Genomic DNA, 18,878 nt, shown 5'->3' on the forward strand with positions numbered 1-18,878 from the left:
CTCTCCTTAAAGAATGACATGAAGATGGTTTACCGCGGTTATCCGCGGGGACGGGAACGGTGACGAATTTTGTCACCGTGTCATTCTCTAGTGGGAAGCATTAGATCCAGTTTTAACCCTGACACCACACTCAGGTTTTTTACTTTTCAGCCTGGCAGCAGTGACTCTGCTCCTCTCTCTCCCTTCAAGAGCTAAGCTTGTGTGGCAAGAGGAGGAGGAAGTGAACTGCTGCACAGCAGGTCACTTCCTCTTCCTGTGCTGATTTAGACCTGACTGTTTATGTGAACCGCGGGATTGCAGTCAGGTCTAAGTTGGGCACAGGAGGAGGAAGTGACGTGCTGTGCAGCAGCTCACTTCCTCCTCCTCTTGATACACCCTGGAAGGGAAGAAGAGGAACAGAGCTGCCTGTGTCTGTGCTTCGCAGAATTCCCCCAGGAGTAATTATAGGGACAGTATGGACGCATCCCTTCTTAAGCCAAATTTTAAAGTGTATGACATGCTAGGCCTGCACTATAGCAATATTATCTTGCCACCAAGAAGTTACCTTAGAATAAATCAAGTACCTTAAACTGCACATTGACCTGCACTTTAAGCAGCAGAAAAGAGAAAATGCCACTCATCAGGGGAAAGAAGGCTAAGTGTGGTTCCCTGTTTGATCCCTGTGGTTAAGCCTAGTGTGTGATTCTCTGGCTGATAAATCGGACACAGGCAGTGATTGTGTGAAGGTCTAATATTTGTTACACAGAAATCCATCATAGTCAAGTGTTTCTGTTATATGAATGCTGCCTGGGGTGAGTGGAAGAAAGCATAGTTTTTATAATACAAACTATAAATAAAAAGGTACAAGAAATACTTGCATGCTGTATTCATCGATTTATGGTTGAGCTTTGACCCACTGCTACCTCTCCACTGTGAACTCTCAAGTATGCACTTTCCAACACACATGAAGGCTAGAATTAAAACCTAAGACATGGCAGGTAGGTTTATTAATGCAAAGTTACTCAGTTTACATTTTGGGACATTTCCTACATATGTTCCTATAAATTTGTCAGATAGCATCATGTTGCTTAAAATATTGAACTTTTGCATGTAAAGGGGGTGCTATAGTTCAGCTGTTTGGTAGAAGCTGTTTACATTACAGCTCCTGTAGCTGTACCCATTACCTTGGCATAAAATATGATAGACATCTTTAAGTGGTCTACTAAGGCTGTGTCTGTAAGAAGCATGAATTCCAGTTTGCGTTTTAAATTAGGTACCGATACTCGAATATAAACCAGATTTTTGAAAATGGGGGTCTCAGTTTGTATTCGGGCCAGCAACCATCCACCCTCATCCCAGACTTGTTGCAGGCCTCCGCCAGGCCACGATGTACCCTATGTCTCCCCTCCCCCCCGCCCTTTCCATCTGTCAATATCCTGCATGCCGCCGCGCCTTCCATATGACCCACTTACCTGGAATGCTTGGTGGTCCAGAGGTGTAGTGGGCAGGAGCAAGCTTTCCGTGCTCCTGCCCCACTGCTGAGCTGGTCACTGCTGCCAGTTCTGGCAGTTCAGCTGTACCGAGCAGGAACATGCTTCCTGAATGGCTGCGGCGAGCGGCTCAGCAGTAGGTCTGGAGCACAGAAAGCTTGCACCTCTGGACTACCAGGGATTCTAAGTACACAGGTCATACAGAAGGTGCGGTGGCATGCAAGATATCGGCAGAGAGGAGGTATGATTGTCAGGGTGCAGAGCCTGTCAGGGAGGGAAGGTGTCTGGGTGCAGAGCCTGACAGGAGATGCAGATCCGTGCAGGGCAGGACACTTGAATATTAAGCTGCCCATCTTATATTGGAGTCAACCATTTTTCCTCCTTGTTTGGGGGGAAAATGGGGGTCTTGACTTACTTCATGAAACAGCAATACTGTATATAAGATATGCAGACCATTTTCCAAAAAATAGCTTTCTTATGGCAGTGTGATTTGTAATTTTTTTACTTTTTTGATATTTCCTTTTTTTTGTAGGAAGAATAGTTCCAATAATGTACACAGAATGAATGGTGTAATGTTTCCAGGGAACTCACCAAGTTATACTGACAGGTAAACTGAACCATTAAAAAGTGACTTTTTTTTTTAAATTTAATGTAAATTTCATCACCTAGCTTGAGATGAAAGGTTTCAATAGACTTCTCTTGAGGAAACACTAATTTTGCAAAAGCAGTATATGTGCTATATCCCATTTCCTATCATTGTGAAGGAGTATGCAGACATCAGATTCTCAGCTGCATAGTGGATCCCTGCTTGGTATAAAAGTGCTGCACTTCTTTGCAACCAGGGTATTGCTTTTATCTTGAATTCCGAGTCAAGCGAATGGATTGAATCTGATATGTGACTTTGAAGTAATGTCCCTTTTTGTTTTGTGTATATAGAAGAGTTCAGAAACTTTAGCTGCTTGTAAATTAAATAATTTTGGATTTGGTTGATACTGCCTTGCTAAAGAACAGTTTCCTTATTATGCTAGACCAGTTCAGGACTCTTTACCAGCAGATGGCAGCAGAGAACTTTCAAGGTTCTGATGATATTTTTTTCTAAGGAGAGGTGAAGCAAGGAATCTTCTAGTATTTTTCTGCCTCCAGCAAGTGGACTGATGCAACAGGATTGATTATGCTTTCCTATGGGCTAGACTCCTCAGGTCTTGCAGTATAGCTCTTTGATAGTGGTTGAGGTCTAGGCACAGCCAGCAAAAGGGCCAGCCCTTTAGGGAGCCCAGAAGGCAGGGAGGTTAAGGGTTCTTTACTTCTGTTGGTACTATAGCAAGAGGGGCCAACGAGCCCTAATGATTCAGGAGTGGCAGACTTTGACTTTTTCATCGGAAGTGGGACACCTTACCTCAGATAAGTGGGTCCTCAGTAGTTTGTCAGGACTATTCACTCATTCATAAGACCTGTCTCCAATTTCTTGATACAGATTCCAAACAGCAGTAAGAGAAACACTGTCTCTTTCCCTGCCTCTAGAAGCCACCCCCCCAGGAATGTGAACAGGGCTGCTACTTTATTTTATTTTGTGAACCCCAAGAAAGGTTGTACCTTTAAGACTGTTATAGGTCTTTAGTCATCATAGTCAACGCTGTCTTTACTCATCATAGTGCAATCCAGAATATTCACAAGTGCTTTCTTTGTTCCTTTAGTCTCATATTCAACGTTGTCTTTACTCATCATAGTGCAATCCAGAATATTCACAAGTGCTTCCTTTGTTCCTTTAGTCGTCATAGTCAATGCTGTCTTTAGTTATCATAGTGCAATCCAGAATATTTACAAGTGCTTCCTTTGTTCCTTTAGTCGTCATAGTCAATGCTGTCTTAAGTCATCATAGTGCAATCCAGAATATTCACAAGTGCTTCCTTTGTTTATGTATCAAGAGAGTGTTTTTAATTCAGGGCTCCCTTAGACCTTTACCAAGGTGGTGATGGTGGCAGAGTTCTCTACAGAGGGGATCAGAGTTCACATCTATATAAGAATAGCCATATTGGTTCAGCCCAGTGGTCAATCCAGGTCACAAGTACCAAGTAGAAATCTAAAGAGTAGCAACATTCCATGTTACTGATTCTGTGGCAAGCAGTGGCTTCTCCCATGTCTGACTCAATAACGGACTATATGGTAGCTTCCTTAGTCTGTCCTTCACTGGTAATTTTCACTGACTTCTCCCTCTCAGGAGGAATGTTGATTTTTTTTTTTTTTCTTCTCTGTTCTCTTCCTGTTCTTTGAGCTGCTTTTGTGTTGGTGTACCAGAAAGTTCCTGGATTGGAGGAGTAGCCTAAAGGTTAGGGCAATAGTTCCTACTGCAACAACTTGTGATTATGGGAAGTCACTTAACCCCCCATTGCTCCAGGTACAAAATAAGTACAGTAAAACCTTGGATTGCAAGTGTTTTGCAAGACAAGCAAAACATTTTATTAAATTTTAACTTGATATACAAAGAATGTCTTGCAATACAAGTACATACAGTATACACGCGTCGCATCATCACAACTGAGCCGATAGTTCTTCTCTCTCTGACGCTTCAGGAGTGTAGTGACTGTTCTAAATGAGCGAGGTCTTGCAATACAAGTACATATAGTATTTTGTATTAAAATTTTTGGGTTGTGGAACGAATCGTCTGAGTTTCCTTTATTTCCTATGGGGAAATTTGCTTTGATATAAGAGTGCTTTGGATTACAAGCATGCTTCTGGAACGAGTTGTGTTCGCAAACCAAGGTTTTACTGTACCTATATATAATTTGTAAACTGCTTTGATTGTAACCACAGAAAGGTGGTAGATCAAATCCCAAACCCTTCTCCTCTCCTTTAAATTTCAAATCTTCAGATTTGTTACCTCTATCTGCTGGTAAGGGAGCATAACACATAAGTCTGGCTTGGCTAGGCTAACAAGATTCAAGGAAAGGAAATGTAACAATTAAGATGAAATTTCAACTTTAACATGCTAGTTTGTTTTTGGTTTTTTTTGCTGACTATGCTTTTTTATTTAAAAAAAAAAAAAATAATAATGGAGGTAAGATAGTGCAAATGAATACTTGAGACTACAGTGAATGATGAAAAATAATCTCTTTCAATTTTTAGGTCAAACATCAATGGTCCAGGAACCCCAAGGCCTTTGAGTCGACCGAAACTTACACTTTCAAACCCAATGACTACAAATGGTTTGCCCGATGGTACAGAAAGCAAAGAATCAAGCTTGCAACAAGCAGAGGGAAAAACGCATAGGTGGTCACTTGTTTAAAGTTCTTAATCGCCAAGCTGTTTAATTGTTTGCTTTTTATTGGCTTTAAAATTTTCTGCCACTTTTTCATATTTACTATCTGACGCTGGGTGGAATTTAGCAGATAATAGTTCTCCCTGCTCCTGCTGCTTGCCCCAAGCACTTCCCCTTGCCACTTAATCCTGCACAAGCATTTTGCTTCCCCAGCCCTGCAAAGCTGCTCAAATTGTCCTGAAACGGTGTTCCTCTTCAGAGTCCACTGTCCATAGAGTTGGTGCATGTGATAGTGACTTTTCCAGCCTGCTTGCATCTGAGGACTGACAGCTGTAGCCTGAGTCACAAGTCTTTCAGCAGGAAGTGCATATGCATTATTGCAAGCTCATTTGCCGACAGACTTCGCCCAATCATTATGTGCATATGGATATTTATAAAGGTAGAGATTGTAACAGCATATTCTTTAGCACTCTCCAGACCAGTAGAGGTTAACTTTACGAATGGGTATATATCTAATCATGACCAGCAGGTGGAGACTGAAAACAAAACTTTGGGACAGTATATCCTAGCCCCTCCTCTCTATTTCCCTCAGTCTTCTTTCAGTCTCCAGCAGGTGTTGAGTGATCTGTACCCATCTCCCTTGGTAGGGCTGTTGGAATTTGTTTAGGGGGTTTATTGTCCCTGTTTTTAGCCGGACGGAGCTTGGGCGGACTCTGTTTGGGGGTTCGTCCGACCTCGGGGGTGTTAAACCCGGCGGGTCACGAGCGGGGTCCCTCCCCCCACTTCCTCCACCTCCCCACATTTTTTTAGAGGAGCCTCAGCAGTAAGCCTTGCCCCCTAAGTCAAGCAAGGCATATTGCTTCGAGAGCCTGTGGAGTCTGTTCTGTAAAAAAAAAAAAAAAAAAAAAATCCTGAGGTAGTGCTGGTCTGAAGGGTTGTTTCCCTTTAAGAAAACTGTATTTTACTGTATTTTTTCATGTAACCAGCACTTTTTTATAGCTAGGTCGCGTATGGAGCAATTGTGCCCTTCTCCGGGGGAGTAGGCCACAATTTTAGTCCAGCCGCGAGGCACTCGCGGCCGGCCTGAACTCGGCGGTTTGGGTCGGTGAGGTGGTGGAGCTCCGTCGGCAGCGGCTGCAGGCGCCCAGAGCTCCCCGCCGATGGTGCCTCGCGAGTCGGCTTGGAGCAGTGGGGAAGCCCGGTCTTCCACAACCGCCCACGGAGGGATTCCCCGAAGGATTCCCTCTCAGCTGATTTTTTGACAGCTGATGCCGGCTTGCCTGCTTTAGCGGCTGAGACTATTCAGGTTTCTCAGCCGCTTCAGGCTATGGAGGGAGCTTTTTTGGCGGGAAAACCGCCATCTTCTCTGTCTGGCCCCTCCATTTTGTCTTCCACCTCAGGTGACCTTCCCCCTGTTTTGACTATGCAGGGGCAAGGTTCTGCTGGGTCCCCTGCTGTGGCAGGGAGTCCCTTGGGACCCTCGGGGGGTTTTTCTCCTGAATTTTTCTTTTCTTTATACAGAGCCTATTTTCAGGCGGCTGGGGGTCCCGGTTGCGCCCAGGGGGTTTCGGGGGGTGGGTTTTCCTCCGCGCTCCCTGCGGCTTTGCCTCTTTCGTCTGGCGTGACGTCCCCTCCGCCGCCTCCCTTGTCCAAGCGTCCGCGGGTGTCGTGGGACGAGAATTTGTGGTCGGAGGAACGGGTCGGTCTGGAGGAGGACCTGGACCCTTCTGAGGAGTTCCAGGACTCTCTGGAGGGGACGGAAGCTGGCGGCGGGTTGTCGGATTTCCCGTTCTCCAGTGACGAGGCGTCCGTGGTGCGCCTTTTTTCAGAAAGATGAGCTGCCTGACCTTATTCAGCAGGTTTCTTCGGTTTTGCGTTTTGAGGACGCGCCGCCGGAGACTCCGCGTGTGGGGGACCCCCTGTTACGGGGGATCCGTTCCGTTTCCCGCTCTTTTCCTATGCATCAGGATATTCGGGATATTATTCTGGAGCAGTGGAAAACGCCGGAGACGCCGTTTCGGCTGGCGCGCAGCATGGCTCGCCTGTATCCCATTCCGGAAGGGGATCGGGCTACGTTAGCTTCGCCAGTCGTGGATGCGGTGGTCTCGGCAATTTCCAAGCGGCATACCGTGCCTGTTGAGGGCGGTTCTGCCTTGCGGGACTCTGAGGAGCGCAAATTGGAGAGCATCCTTAAGCAAAATTTTCAGGTCTCTGCCTTTGGGGTCCAGGCGGCTATTTGTGGGGGACTGGTCGCTCGCGCCGTGTTTCGGTGGGCGGAGCGGGTCTTGGATCGAGAGTCTGACGACTGGTCTCTGGTGGATCAGGAGGTAGCGAAGATTGAGATGGCGGCCTCATTCCTCTCAGATGCTCTATATGACTTGGTGCGGATCTCGGCTAAGTCTATGGCTTTTGGCGTGGCCGCAAGGCGTGTGTTGTGGCTGCGCGCTTGGGCGGCGGATGCTGCGTCCAAAGCTAAGCTTACTAAATTTCCCTTTCGGGGGTCGTTTTTGTTTGGAGAGGACTTGGATAAGTTGATTCAGACTTTGTCGGACTCGAAAGTTCCCCGTCTGCCGGAGGACCGTGCCCGTCCGGCGTCTCGGGGGGGTGCGGCCCGGGGGCGTTTGCGGGATTTTCGCAAGTATCGCCCTGGGCGTGGGGCTGCTTCTTTCCAGTCTCCGGGATTTTCCCGGGGTCGGTTCTTCCAGCGCATGCAGCCCTTTAGGGGGGCCCGTCAGGGGGCAGGGAATCCCTCCGCCGGTTCCCCCGCTTCCCGTCCTGCACAATGACGCCTTGCCGGCGCCCCCTTTGGTTCCGGTGGGGGCCCGGCTGCGCGAATTTTTCCCCAAACGGGCCGAGATCACGTCCGATCAGTGGGTCCTGGAGGTGGTGCGGGACGGTTATGCCCTGGAGTTCGCCCGCTCTCTGCCGGATTTTTTTCCTCGCTTCTCCATGTCAGACTCCGGGGAAGACGCAGGCTTTTCGCCAGACCCTTCAGCGCTTGCTAGATCTCAGGGCAGTTGTTCCGGTGCCCCCTCCGGAGTGGGGCACGGGCAGGTACTCCATTTACTTTGTGGTGCCCAAGAAGGAGGGGACCTTTCGGCCCATCCTCGATTTGAAAGGGGTCAACAGGGCTCTCAAGATTCCCTCTTTCCGTATGGAAACTCTGCGGTCGGTCATTCTGGCGGTTCAGCCGGGGGAGTTTCTCACTTCTCTCGATCTGACGGAGGCCTACTTGCATGTTCCCATTCGGGCCTCTCATCAGCGTTTCCTGCGCTTTGCGATCTTGGGTCGGCACTTTCAGTTCTGTGCGCTTCCCTTTGGGCTGGCCACGGCTCCTCGGACGTTCACCAAGGTGATGGTGGTCGTCGCGGCAGCCTTGCGGTCGGAGGGCATCCTGGTACACCCCTACCTGGACGACTGGTTAATTCGGGCAAAGTCGTTGCAGGAAAGCTCCCGGGTTACTGCTCGGGTGGTGGAGTTTCTCCGGTCGCTGGGCTGGGTGGTCAACCTTTCCAAGAGTCGGTTGGTCCCGGCTCAGCGTCTGGAGTACCTAGGGGTGCTGTTCGACACCTCCTTGGGGAGGGTCTTCCTCCCAGAGGGCCGGGTGAGCAAATTGCAATCTCAGATTCGCCTGCTTTTGGCGTCCCGGTGTCCTCGGGCGCGAGATTTCCTCCAGGTCTTGGGGTCGATGGCGGCGTCCCTGGACGTGGTGAGGTGGGCGCGGGCCCACATGCGTCCTCTCCAGTATGCTCTGCTCCGGAGGTGGTCTCCCCAGAGGCACGGGATGGATGTTCCGGTCCCCCTGCGAGGCTTGGCGCGCTGCAGTCTGCGTTGGTGGCTCCAGACCCCTCACCTAGTTCAGGGGGTGGGTCTGGATCTCCCGCAGTGGACGGTGCTCCTGACGGATGCGAGTCTCCTGGGTTGGGGGGCTCAGTGTTTGGGTCACTCAGCTCAGGGCACCTGGTCCGCGGAGGAGGCCGCCTGGTCGATCAACGTGTTGGAGACCAGAGCGGTCCGTCTGGCGCTGTTGGTTTTCCACTCCCTGTTGCTGGGCAAGTCGGTCAGAGTGCTGTCGGACAATGCCACGGCGGTGGCTTAGGTCAATCGTCAGGGGGGCACCAAGAGCACTCAGGTGGCGCAGGAGGCGGCTCTGCTCATGGTTTGGGCGGAATCCCATCTGCTGGACCTCTCGGCCTCTCATATAGCCGGAGTAGAAAATGTTCAGGCAGACTTCCTCAGTCGTCACTTTCTAGATCCAGGAGAGTGGTGTCTCGGCGCCGAGGCGTTTCAGTTGATAGTGCAGGCTTGGGGGCAGCCCCTGATGGACCTGATGGCCACGGGTGGCAACGCCAAAGTGCCCCGCTTCTTCAGTCGTCGCAGGGACGGTCTGGCCGAGGGTCTGGATGCTCTGGTCCAGCAGTGGCCAATGGAGGGGCTGTTGTATGTGTTCCCTCCTTGGCCGCTGGTGGGCAGGGTGCTTCTTCGCATTGTTCACCATCCGGGTTTGGTGGTGCTGGTGGCGCCGGATTGGCCTCGCCGTCCGTGGTATGCGGATCTGGTGAGGCACCTGGTAGCGGATCCTCTTCCTCTGCCTCTCTCGGACGACCTTCTGATGCAGGGTCCCATTCCCATGTTCGACCCGTCTCCCTTCTGTCTTACGGCGTGGCTCTTGAAAGGGGTCGCCTTAGCAAGAAGGGATATTCAGACAAGGTGATCTCTACACTGTTGGGGTCCCGGAGGCTTTCTACCTCTCGGGCTTATGTGCGGGTTTGGCGTCTCTTTGAGGAATGGTGTCGGGCGCGGGGAGTGACCTCTTTTCGCGCTTATCTGCCTAACATTCTGGAGTTCTTGCAGGATGGCCTGGATAGAGGCCTGGCTTGGTCTTCTCTCCGGGTTCATATTGCGGCCCTGTCGGCCTTTCGAGGGTTGGTGTCAGGTCAGCGTTTATCGGCTCTTCCTGATGTGATTCGGTTTTTGCGGGCGGCCAAGTTGCTTAGGCCTCCCCTACGGCCCTCGGTTCCCTCTTGGGATCTTAATCTGGTTCTCTCTGTTTTGGTGCGTCCGCCTTTCGAGCCCTTGGACGACTGTTCTTTGAAGGACCTTACTTTGAAGGCGGTCTTTTTGGTGGCCATTACTTCTGCTAGGCGTGTTTCTGAGCTGCAGGCTTTCTCTTGTAGGGCTCCCTTCTTGGAGTTTTCTAGGGAGCGGGTCGTCTTGCGGCCTGTTCCTTCCTTTCTGCCGAAGGTTGTTTCTCCTTTTCATGTCAATCAATCGGTGGTTCTCCCGGTCTTGGGTGGTCGGGAGGGCTCTTCTGAGCAACGGCAGCTGCGCAAGTTGGATGTCGGTCGGGTCCTTCGCTCTTATGTGCAGCGGACCCAGGAATTCCGGAAGTCCGATCATCTCTTTGTCCTCCTGGCGGGTCCTCGTCGGGGAGCGGGCGCTTCTAAGGCTACTATTGCGCGCTGGATCAAGGAGACGATTGCTTCCGCTTATCTTCTGAAACAGCAGCCTGTTCCGGAGTTTCTCAAGGCTCATTCCACTCGGGGTCAGGCGGCTTCTTGGGCTGAGTCGTCGCTCGTGCCTCCAGTGGATATTTGTAAGGCTGCGGTTTGGTCCTCCTTGCATTCCTTTGTTCGTCATTATCGGGTTGATGTGCAGGCGCGTCGGGACGCGGTGTTCGGTGAGCGTGTACTGGTATCGGCCCTTCGGGGGTCCCGCCCGTGAGAGGGACTGCTTTGGTACGTCCCATTCGTAAAGTTAACCTCTACTGGTCTGGAGAGTGCTAAAGAAGGAGAAATTAGGTTCTTACCTGCTAATTTACTTTCTTTTAGCTTCTCCAGACCAGTAGAGGTCCCCACCCTGTCTGTTGTTGTTGTTGTTGGGGCTGTTGCGCGGGCAGTTTTTGGTTTTTGCTGCGGGTTCTAGTATTTTTCTAGGGCCGGGGAGAATTGAAGAACAGCGGCTGTGGCTCGGCTGGCTTAGCTGGCGAGCTGTGGGGACATTCTTCCTTCGGGAATTTCTCCTCTGCATTTTCCAACAGCATTTTGGGTATGTTATTTGTTACTCCTTTTGGAGTATTGTTTTTTCTCTCTGTTGTTTTCCAGTTCTTGGTTCTGCTTGGCTATTCGGCAGACTGAGGGAAATAGAGAGGAGGGGCTAGGATATACTGTCCCAAAGTTTTGTTTTCAGTCTCCACCTGCTGGTCATGATTAGATATATACCCATTCGTAAAGTTAACCTCTACTGGTCTGGAGAAGCTAAAAGAAAGTAAATTAGCAGGTAAGAACCTAATTTCTCCTTATGTTGTATTTTCTTCTAACATTCTAATATCTGCATTATCTGTCAACGGAGAAAATACATTAATGCTAAAACTGGCCCAACTTAGCACTTTAGCTCATATTCCCAAAAGATGAGAGCAGTTGAAATTGGCATACACAAGACATGTTTGGATATCTGTGGTATTTTTTCATGACATTTTATTAGTTAACATCTTGTTTATTTTTTAACAAAATGGTTCTTTTATTTAATTAGCGAATCGCCAGCATGTGAAGCAGAAGGTCCTCATGGAAATACTGTAAAAAACAAACACGCAGAAGAAGACCCAATAGAGACAGAAGAACATGAAGTGAAAAGACTTAAATTTGATGATGAGGAAGACAGGGAAGCAGATAGCCCGCCTTCATCTAGTGACGTTTCTTCAGATATGATAGCAGACACCCCAGAGAAAGAGAGAGCAACTGGCTGTGGCCGACAGCATTTAACGAGTGCCACCACTGACACAGGTATTAACATAGTAAGATAAATCTCCATAATACAAAGTAAATTAAATAATATTTGCTTATAAATCCAATATATAAATATCATATGTTGTGATATCGATGTGCTCAGATGCCTATGATAAATATAGAAACATAGAGTATGACGGCAGAAACGGGCCAACGGCCCATCAAGTCTGTCCACTCAAGAACTCTCCCGCCTCGAGAATCCGTCTTTTAAGCATTCCTCTGGAGCGACCCCCACCTGACAGTCCCATCGTTCCTTGAAGTCGAGCGTTGTATTGGCCTCAACTACCTGGCGTGGAAGACCATTCCATTTATCAATTACCCTTTCGGTGAAGAAGTATTTCCTGGTGTCCCCATGAAATCTTCCCCCCCTGAGTTTTAGCAGGTGCCCTCTTGTCGCCGTGGGACCCGTAAGATAAAAGATTTCTTCTTCCACTTCAATGCGGTCCGTGATGTATTTGAATGTTTCTATCATGTCTCCCCTTTCTGTGTGCTCTTCGAGAGAATATAAGCGTAGCCTGTTCAGACGTTCTTCATATGGGAGATCTTTGAGTCCATCCTAGTGGCCATTCACTGAATTGACTCCATTCTCTTCACATCCTTTTGATAATGTGGCACAATACTCCAGGTGAAGTCTCATCATGGATCTGTATAATGGCAGTACGATAGCCCTCATAGATATCGTGAGAGCTCTGGGAGCCATTATTACAGCATCTTTGTTCCCATATGACCACCTCTCTTAACATTCAAGAAGGATTTTTTGTATACAATTTTAAAATATAAACATTTATCTTGAAAGTTGAAAATCCAAAGGTGGTCTTATGTAGCCCAGTTGCACTCACGATACTAGGACTGCGTAAGATCACCTTTGGATTTTCAACTTTCAAGATAAGTGTTTACATGTTTAAATTGTATACAAAAAATTCTTCTTGAATGTTAGAGAGGTGGTCATATGGGAACAAAGATGCTGTAATAATGGCTCCCCAGGGCTCTTAACGTTATCTATGGGCTATCGTAGGGGTCTGAGCACATCAGAATTCACAAAGAACTGTTATTGTTCAATTTATATACTTTGAAATGAAAATTCTGATCATCTGTCAGAATACACAATGCTGACCAGATTGTACAGTAGCAATATACTGCACTTAATCTGGGAATAATTCTTCTATGCATGATCAAACTTGAACTACCACTGACACAGGAATATTAAATCTCCACAATACAAAAGTAAATTAAATATTTGCTTATAAATCCAATATATGATGGTCTTGAAGGCAACTTTTGAATTATGATACCTTAATCACACAGTACAGATGTTGAACTATTATGTTTGGACAGTAATTTTTTAAAAAGGTGATTTGCAGTATAATTAACAACTGCAAAAAAACATGGTTCATCCATATCACATCTAGTATTACTCTGTGGTAATTTGAGTTAAACACCACAGGGTATTACTATTAGAGACAGTGTTTGAATCATAAAGGCCATTGAGTACTAATCTCACTTCCTCACCCGCTGTTTGTTAGGTTATGGACACCAGCAGGAAGCATGTGATATATAGGGGATAATGCCCAGAACTCGGAATTAAATCATCTTTATAAAAGGATCTTTTCTTGTGATTACGGTGCTTTACAACAGAGGTAGATTATACATATTCAGAGTGTTGTAAACCCAGACAAATTAAAAACTTTCTGAAAAATATGTCCAGTTAAATATGATTTTACCACGTTTGCAAAACATTTCAGCAAGTTCAGCTTTTGGTGTGGCTGTGTTAAGATGATGCTTTCACAGTTTTAGCTCACTTTTAGAAGTATCTCCATGTGTAAAGAGCAGCATTTACACTGCTAAATGATTTCAGGAAGCCATTGTTTATGTGGGAAACGGAGAACATAGAAACCTGATGACAGATAAAGGCCAAATGGCCCATTCAGTTGGCCTATGTGCAACATCCATTATCTCCTCTCCAAAAGAGATCCCTTGTGCCTGTCCCACGCTTTCTTGAATCCAGAGATTTCAAGGGGACATGGCAGAGGCATGCCTAAGATCTAAACATCTTCCCTAGTTGGTTAAATTCTAGCACCAGCTCTGAGACATGCACAGATTTTATTTTTATTTTTTCGAAAGCTAGTTTTTGCATAGAGCTTTACATGAGGGATTAAGAGAGTAATTTGCTCAATCCCCCCTTTGTGTTTCTGTCTCCAAATAAAAAAAAACAAAACCCAAAAATTGTGGCTTTGCTAATTAATTGGTAAGTGCTTAGACATTGCACATGTGAAAGTAGCAGAATTATCATTTTTGTATGTAAGTACTGGATGTTAAATATGGAAAATGCTGAATTAATATTGCTTTCTTTGTGCTCATTAAATTGTAAGATGGCTATACTTGCTGGTAAATGCACAAAGTATTACATTTTTAATGTGTGGTTTACAAAAAAGTCACATTCGGCAGGACTGCTGGAATTGAGCACATCCTGACCTGGTTGCCTGAATTAGGTTATCTTTCTGTGTAAAATGGACTTTTAATTACCATTTCTCTATTTTCAGTGTCTTTCGTGTTATCGAGAGAAATGGCTTCTGAAAAAGATCACAGGAAAGATACTAATAAAACCTTAACTGTGAATGAAGAAAACAGCAGAATGGAAGAATCGGACCAGTCTCACGTGGAGAAGGATTTACTTTCTCAAGGTAGCGGAAATACCACGTCTGCCATTAGTAGTGGCACTGACTGCAGGGCCACTGAAGAGCAGGGAACCTTTGCCAGAGAAACTGCTGACATCCCCCTAGAGTCGCCAATGGAAAACAGTGATGAAACCACAGACGCTGCAGAAGAACCTATGGAGCAAGACTAAGTCCACTTAGAGGCGATATTTTCCATATGGCTCTGGTTTTACACTGTATAAAAAAATTTTATGTAATGAGTGGACCTATAGTTTTACACGAGAAGCAGGTTGTAAAAAACAAACAAAACAAAACTCTGCAGAATAAAACCTGAAAGAGCCGTCCGTGCTAAGAACTGTGAATCCTGGCTGCTTCAGGTCCTGCTTACCGCTGAATTTTTGGTTTGGTCAAATCAGTGGTTTATGTATAGACCTTTTTTTTTTTTTGTTTTGTTTTTGGTTTTTTTTATTTAGAATTAAAGTTTTTAAACTGGAAGGTTATAATTTTGACAACTTTTTTGGAGATTACCACAGTTAGCTGTATGTATGCAAGATGTCTTTGTCTTGTCCTTTCTGACGGCTAGAGCAGTTTATTTCCTATTTTGGTCGTAGTTTCAACATTAGGGTTTCATGCTGGTCTTCAGATTTTTATTAACCCGACTGTGAACTATCAAGTCTTCAGTGAAAGAAAATCATATGCGTGTGTGTATTTATAAATGTACATATACACATGTATATACAAATTCCATTCAAAGGGAAACATTCTATTTTTCTGCTACTATCGGCGATCCCCCCCCTCCAATATTTTCTCTCTTTCTGTTGGGAGCTGAGATCGCTAGAAAGGAGGGAATGCAGTAAAATTGGTCTGTGTGGAATACTGGCGATCTGAGTAATTTCGAAATACCAGGTTAAACACATTCCAGGGGGATCTTTTGTATACTTCTGAGGTGCTTGAGTCAAAATTTTGGTTTGTCTTAAGAAAGGCTTTTTGGTTAGCAGTGCATTGTTCTTGGAGAAATTGGTTTTCAGTTAATAGAACCGATGTGCGGAAACCTCAGAGAACATCCCAAAAGACTGGAATACGTACTCTGCCTGACGTGCATTTAATGAACCTTGTGAATACTAAAATTTCTTTCCAAAGCTATTCTAAAGTATGCAAATAATACTGGTGTGCAATACACCACTGTATTTTGAAGAGTTAATTAATATATTACCTTAGTTATGTACCTGAGCTAAATGACTGAAAGTTCTAGGGGTGCTTGAAATCACCATAATTTGTATAACATTTTGAAGTGAATTAAATATTTTTGGACATGCTACTTTGACAGCTAGCATTGTTACGTTTTTCAAACCAGCACAAAGCACAATTCCTCCTCTTAAGCTCATAACATTTTCAAAGCTCTCAGTCTTGCCAAGTGCAACTTCTCCATTACAATTGCTGGCTGTCAAATTTATACCTGTTTCTTCAGCTGTACCTTTTTTGATATTTAGAATTTTAAAATTTCTGTAAAGTAGGTTTTGTATTGTAACAAGTGTCCACTGCCTTTGTGAAACAGTGTATAATTCGTGTGTAAACTGAATGATTGGGCTTTCAATACAGTATTCATATAAAAGCAATAAATATAAATGTTTTAAAATGCTTGAGTGCATTTTTATCAAAATTCCCCTTTTTGTTCATAATTAGATGCCTGAACTACACACGTGATCTGTAAAACGGGGCAAACCATCTTGTACTGTGTGTATGTGTGTTTAGATATATATTTCATATATGGACGTTCTAATTTATCACCACTCTTCTACAAAACCACACAAGAGTTTTTTTTAGCACTGGCCGGCATACTGAATGTTCATAGAGTTCCCATGAACGTTAGAGCTGCGTAGAGCATTCAGCTCGCCGGCCGGCACAAAAAATATTTTGAGCGGTTTTGTAAAAGGGGGGATAATTGCTAAACCTCTTGCAATATACTGAATGCTCAGTTTGTACACATATAAGGTAACATATTAGTAAACTTCTGGCACATCTGGTTTGAAGTAGGCATGGCAGCCAAAAGATATTTGCCAATCATTGTTTTCCCTGCTCTCCCTATCCAACAAAATCAAACACTGCTAAGTCTATTACAGCAGGAGTAACCATAATAACATAAGTTAAAGGAAATATGCAATGTAGATGTTGAAATTAGGGAACTGTTCTAAGATTTTGTTTGAAACTGTAGTGCATTTTGCTTTTCTGTCTTGGGGAATAATTTGCTAGTGGAAAAAAGTTAATTTGTTAAAATTTCTGAAAAGTTGGTTCCTTTTTAGATTGTTTATTTGTGAGAAATTGTCAATAAACCTATTCTTTGAGCACCTATACCATCTGATATTCTTATAACCAAGATTGCATTTCATGAGCATACTGTGGCATTCATGGTAAAGGAAACCTAGGAAATGCTGTCTGTTCTCGTTCCCAAGGTCTATATTTCTAGTGCAATAGGTGTGTCATTCTAGACGGATGGGTAATATCCCAGTGCTCACAAACCATGCAGGTGTTTAGTCCAGCTTTTGAATCCTCCACTAGAGGGCTCTGCTCCCCGTTCAGTTTTTCCTTCTGACCGCAAGCTAGATCTGCTCTGTTTATTTCTTTATTTTTTCAGTCTTTTTGCAATATTTTGACTTTTGATGCCAAAAACTCCCCTAGTCGAGGGTTCAGCTCTGCCTACGTGGAGGAGAAGCAGACTGATGTCTGCAGCTGATGAGCCAGTCCCTCTGTGGTACTTGTTATCCAGCCTGCAGAACCCTTTGGGGTCTGTTCCCTTGTAGCATTGCTCGCCTGCTGCATCGCAGGAGCTTGAGTGCAGGCTGTCAGTCACTGTCTGTTTTTCACTTCTACTTCCCCCTTCGTGTCTGCGGGTGTTCGAGGCTTATTTAGACACAGGTCCATCTGATGGTCTGAAGATTCAGCGCTGGAATAGTGGTCCGTTTGAGGCAGTGAATTCTTCTCCACGATCCAGCTACCTTTGGAATTGAGGCAGGCTGCAGCACATTTTCAGCACAGGTCACAGTGAGTAAGACTGTTATTTATTTATTTACTTCTATACTGTTCTCCCAGGGGAGCTCAAAACGGTTTACATTAATTTATTCAGGTACGCAATAATTTTTCCCTGTCTGTCCTGGTGGGCTCACTATCTAATGTACCTGGGGCAATGGGGGGATTAAGTGACTTGCCCAGGGTCACAAGGAGCAGCATGGATTTGAACCCACAACCTCAGGGAGCTGAGGCTATAGCTTTAACCATTGTGCCACACTCTTCCCGCTGCAGTCTATGAGGAAAATCAAGGGTATCTTTAAAGCCTATTCAGGTTTCTAACCCTTCCCTTAGTTTTCCCCACCTCTAAAATCCTAAAATCACTCTTTTTTAATTTTTAATTTTAGTTAAAACGTTTTAGAGCTGGTTTTTGGTGCCAAAACACTGCGGTGGCCATCTTGGATTTTCCAGGGTTGGTTTTTTTGATAAAGTTCTCCAGAAGCTTCAAATCACCTTGTTTTGCCTCAGACTCCTTTACTTCTAATTCATACTAGGTTTGCACTGGATGGGTATCCAAAGAGCACCCTTGTGCCACGCAGTATGTGAAGGGGAGGCAGGAATGGTTAGCTTAGCCTCCCCTTTGCTGTCTAGGGCTGAGGAATGATCGGTGGGTTTGTTGGTTGGGAGTAAATCCCTTCCAGAGTCCCAGAATGGCAGTCATCCTAAACGCAGGGGCGCAGAGCCTGAGACGCAAGCTGGAGTTGTCTAGATGAGACTCCACGCTGCCTGACATGGCATTTTCTCCAGAATTTGTCAGTCTAATGTGGAGAGCCTTTCTGGATGACCAAAATCCCCAAGGGGCGTCTGACCAGCATTCTGTGGATCTTTCCGAGGGAGATTCAATGGATGAAGGGTCTATTTCTATGCACTTACTGTCACAGAGCCAGTCCTCCCTGTTGGGAGATGCAGGATCACAGGCAGGTACATGTGCATTAGATATAGTGGTAGCTCTCGATCAAGATGACCCCACAGTCTACTACCTATTTAGTCCCTCGACTCTGTACTTATCATTGACTCTCTGCAGGAGTTAAAATAGGACTCCCAATAGGTCCCCTCTGCTCCCTGCTCTATAATGAGCGGAGTGAGAGTCCTGTCTTCATTTCTCTGACATCCTGATAATCAATATGTTGGTCACACAGAGCATTGGGATGCTTCTGATGGGTCCTTTAAAGTAGCCAAGACAATGGTTTGGCTGTATCTGATGGCACACAAGTGTCCATAGTTGTTCGCTTAGTTCAAGGTAGATTCCTTGGTAGCATAGATAACCAAGTGTACGTCCTTACCAAATGAGGGAGGCGAGGTATTAAAGGATATGCAGGATCACAGAGTGGATGTGATTCTTAAAAGACAATTCAAAGAATTGGCCTTAGGAAATCAAAGCGGCTGCAGCAGCTTCCTTTGACATGTTGTGGAGTCTTGAGCTGGCAGAGGGCGAGCCTTTACCCCAGCTTCTATCAGTTGGAGTGGCTCATTTAGCCAATGCTCTCTACAACATCAGAGTTACGAGCAAAGGTTTGGCTTATTAGATCTCAGCCTGCAGAATGCTCTGGATCAGGCAATGGGCGGGAGATTTTGCCTCTAAGGCTACCCTGAGCAGATTTCCTTTCAAGGAACAAATGTTTGAAAAGGGGCTAGACAATCTCATAGCCAG

The 18,878-nt window shown here is 45.8% G+C and overlaps 1 protein-coding gene across 3 annotated transcripts in view; it reads left to right on the top strand.

Moving 5' to 3' along the window:
- Nucleotides 1–16,513, top strand: part of PPP4R2 (protein phosphatase 4 regulatory subunit 2) — a 33,830-nt gene extending 17,317 nt beyond the window's left edge. For all 3 annotated transcript variants that reach the window (XM_033926324.1, XM_033926326.1, XM_033926325.1), the window contains exons 6-9: nucleotides 2,002–2,076; nucleotides 4,593–4,736; nucleotides 11,257–11,507; nucleotides 14,051–16,513. In XM_033926324.1, the coding sequence (XP_033782215.1) occupies nucleotides 2,002–2,076; nucleotides 4,593–4,736; nucleotides 11,257–11,507; nucleotides 14,051–14,355 (775 nt within the window). In that variant the 3' untranslated portion in view covers nucleotides 14,356–16,513. The remainder of the gene's footprint in view (nucleotides 1–2,001; nucleotides 2,077–4,592; nucleotides 4,737–11,256; nucleotides 11,508–14,050) is intronic.
- The last annotated feature ends 2,365 nt before the right edge of the window (nucleotides 16,514–18,878 follow it).

This window comes from Geotrypetes seraphini, chromosome 17 (genome assembly GCF_902459505.1).
Source record: "Geotrypetes seraphini chromosome 17, aGeoSer1.1, whole genome shotgun sequence".
Taxonomy (NCBI): domain Eukaryota; kingdom Metazoa; phylum Chordata; class Amphibia; order Gymnophiona; family Dermophiidae; genus Geotrypetes; species Geotrypetes seraphini.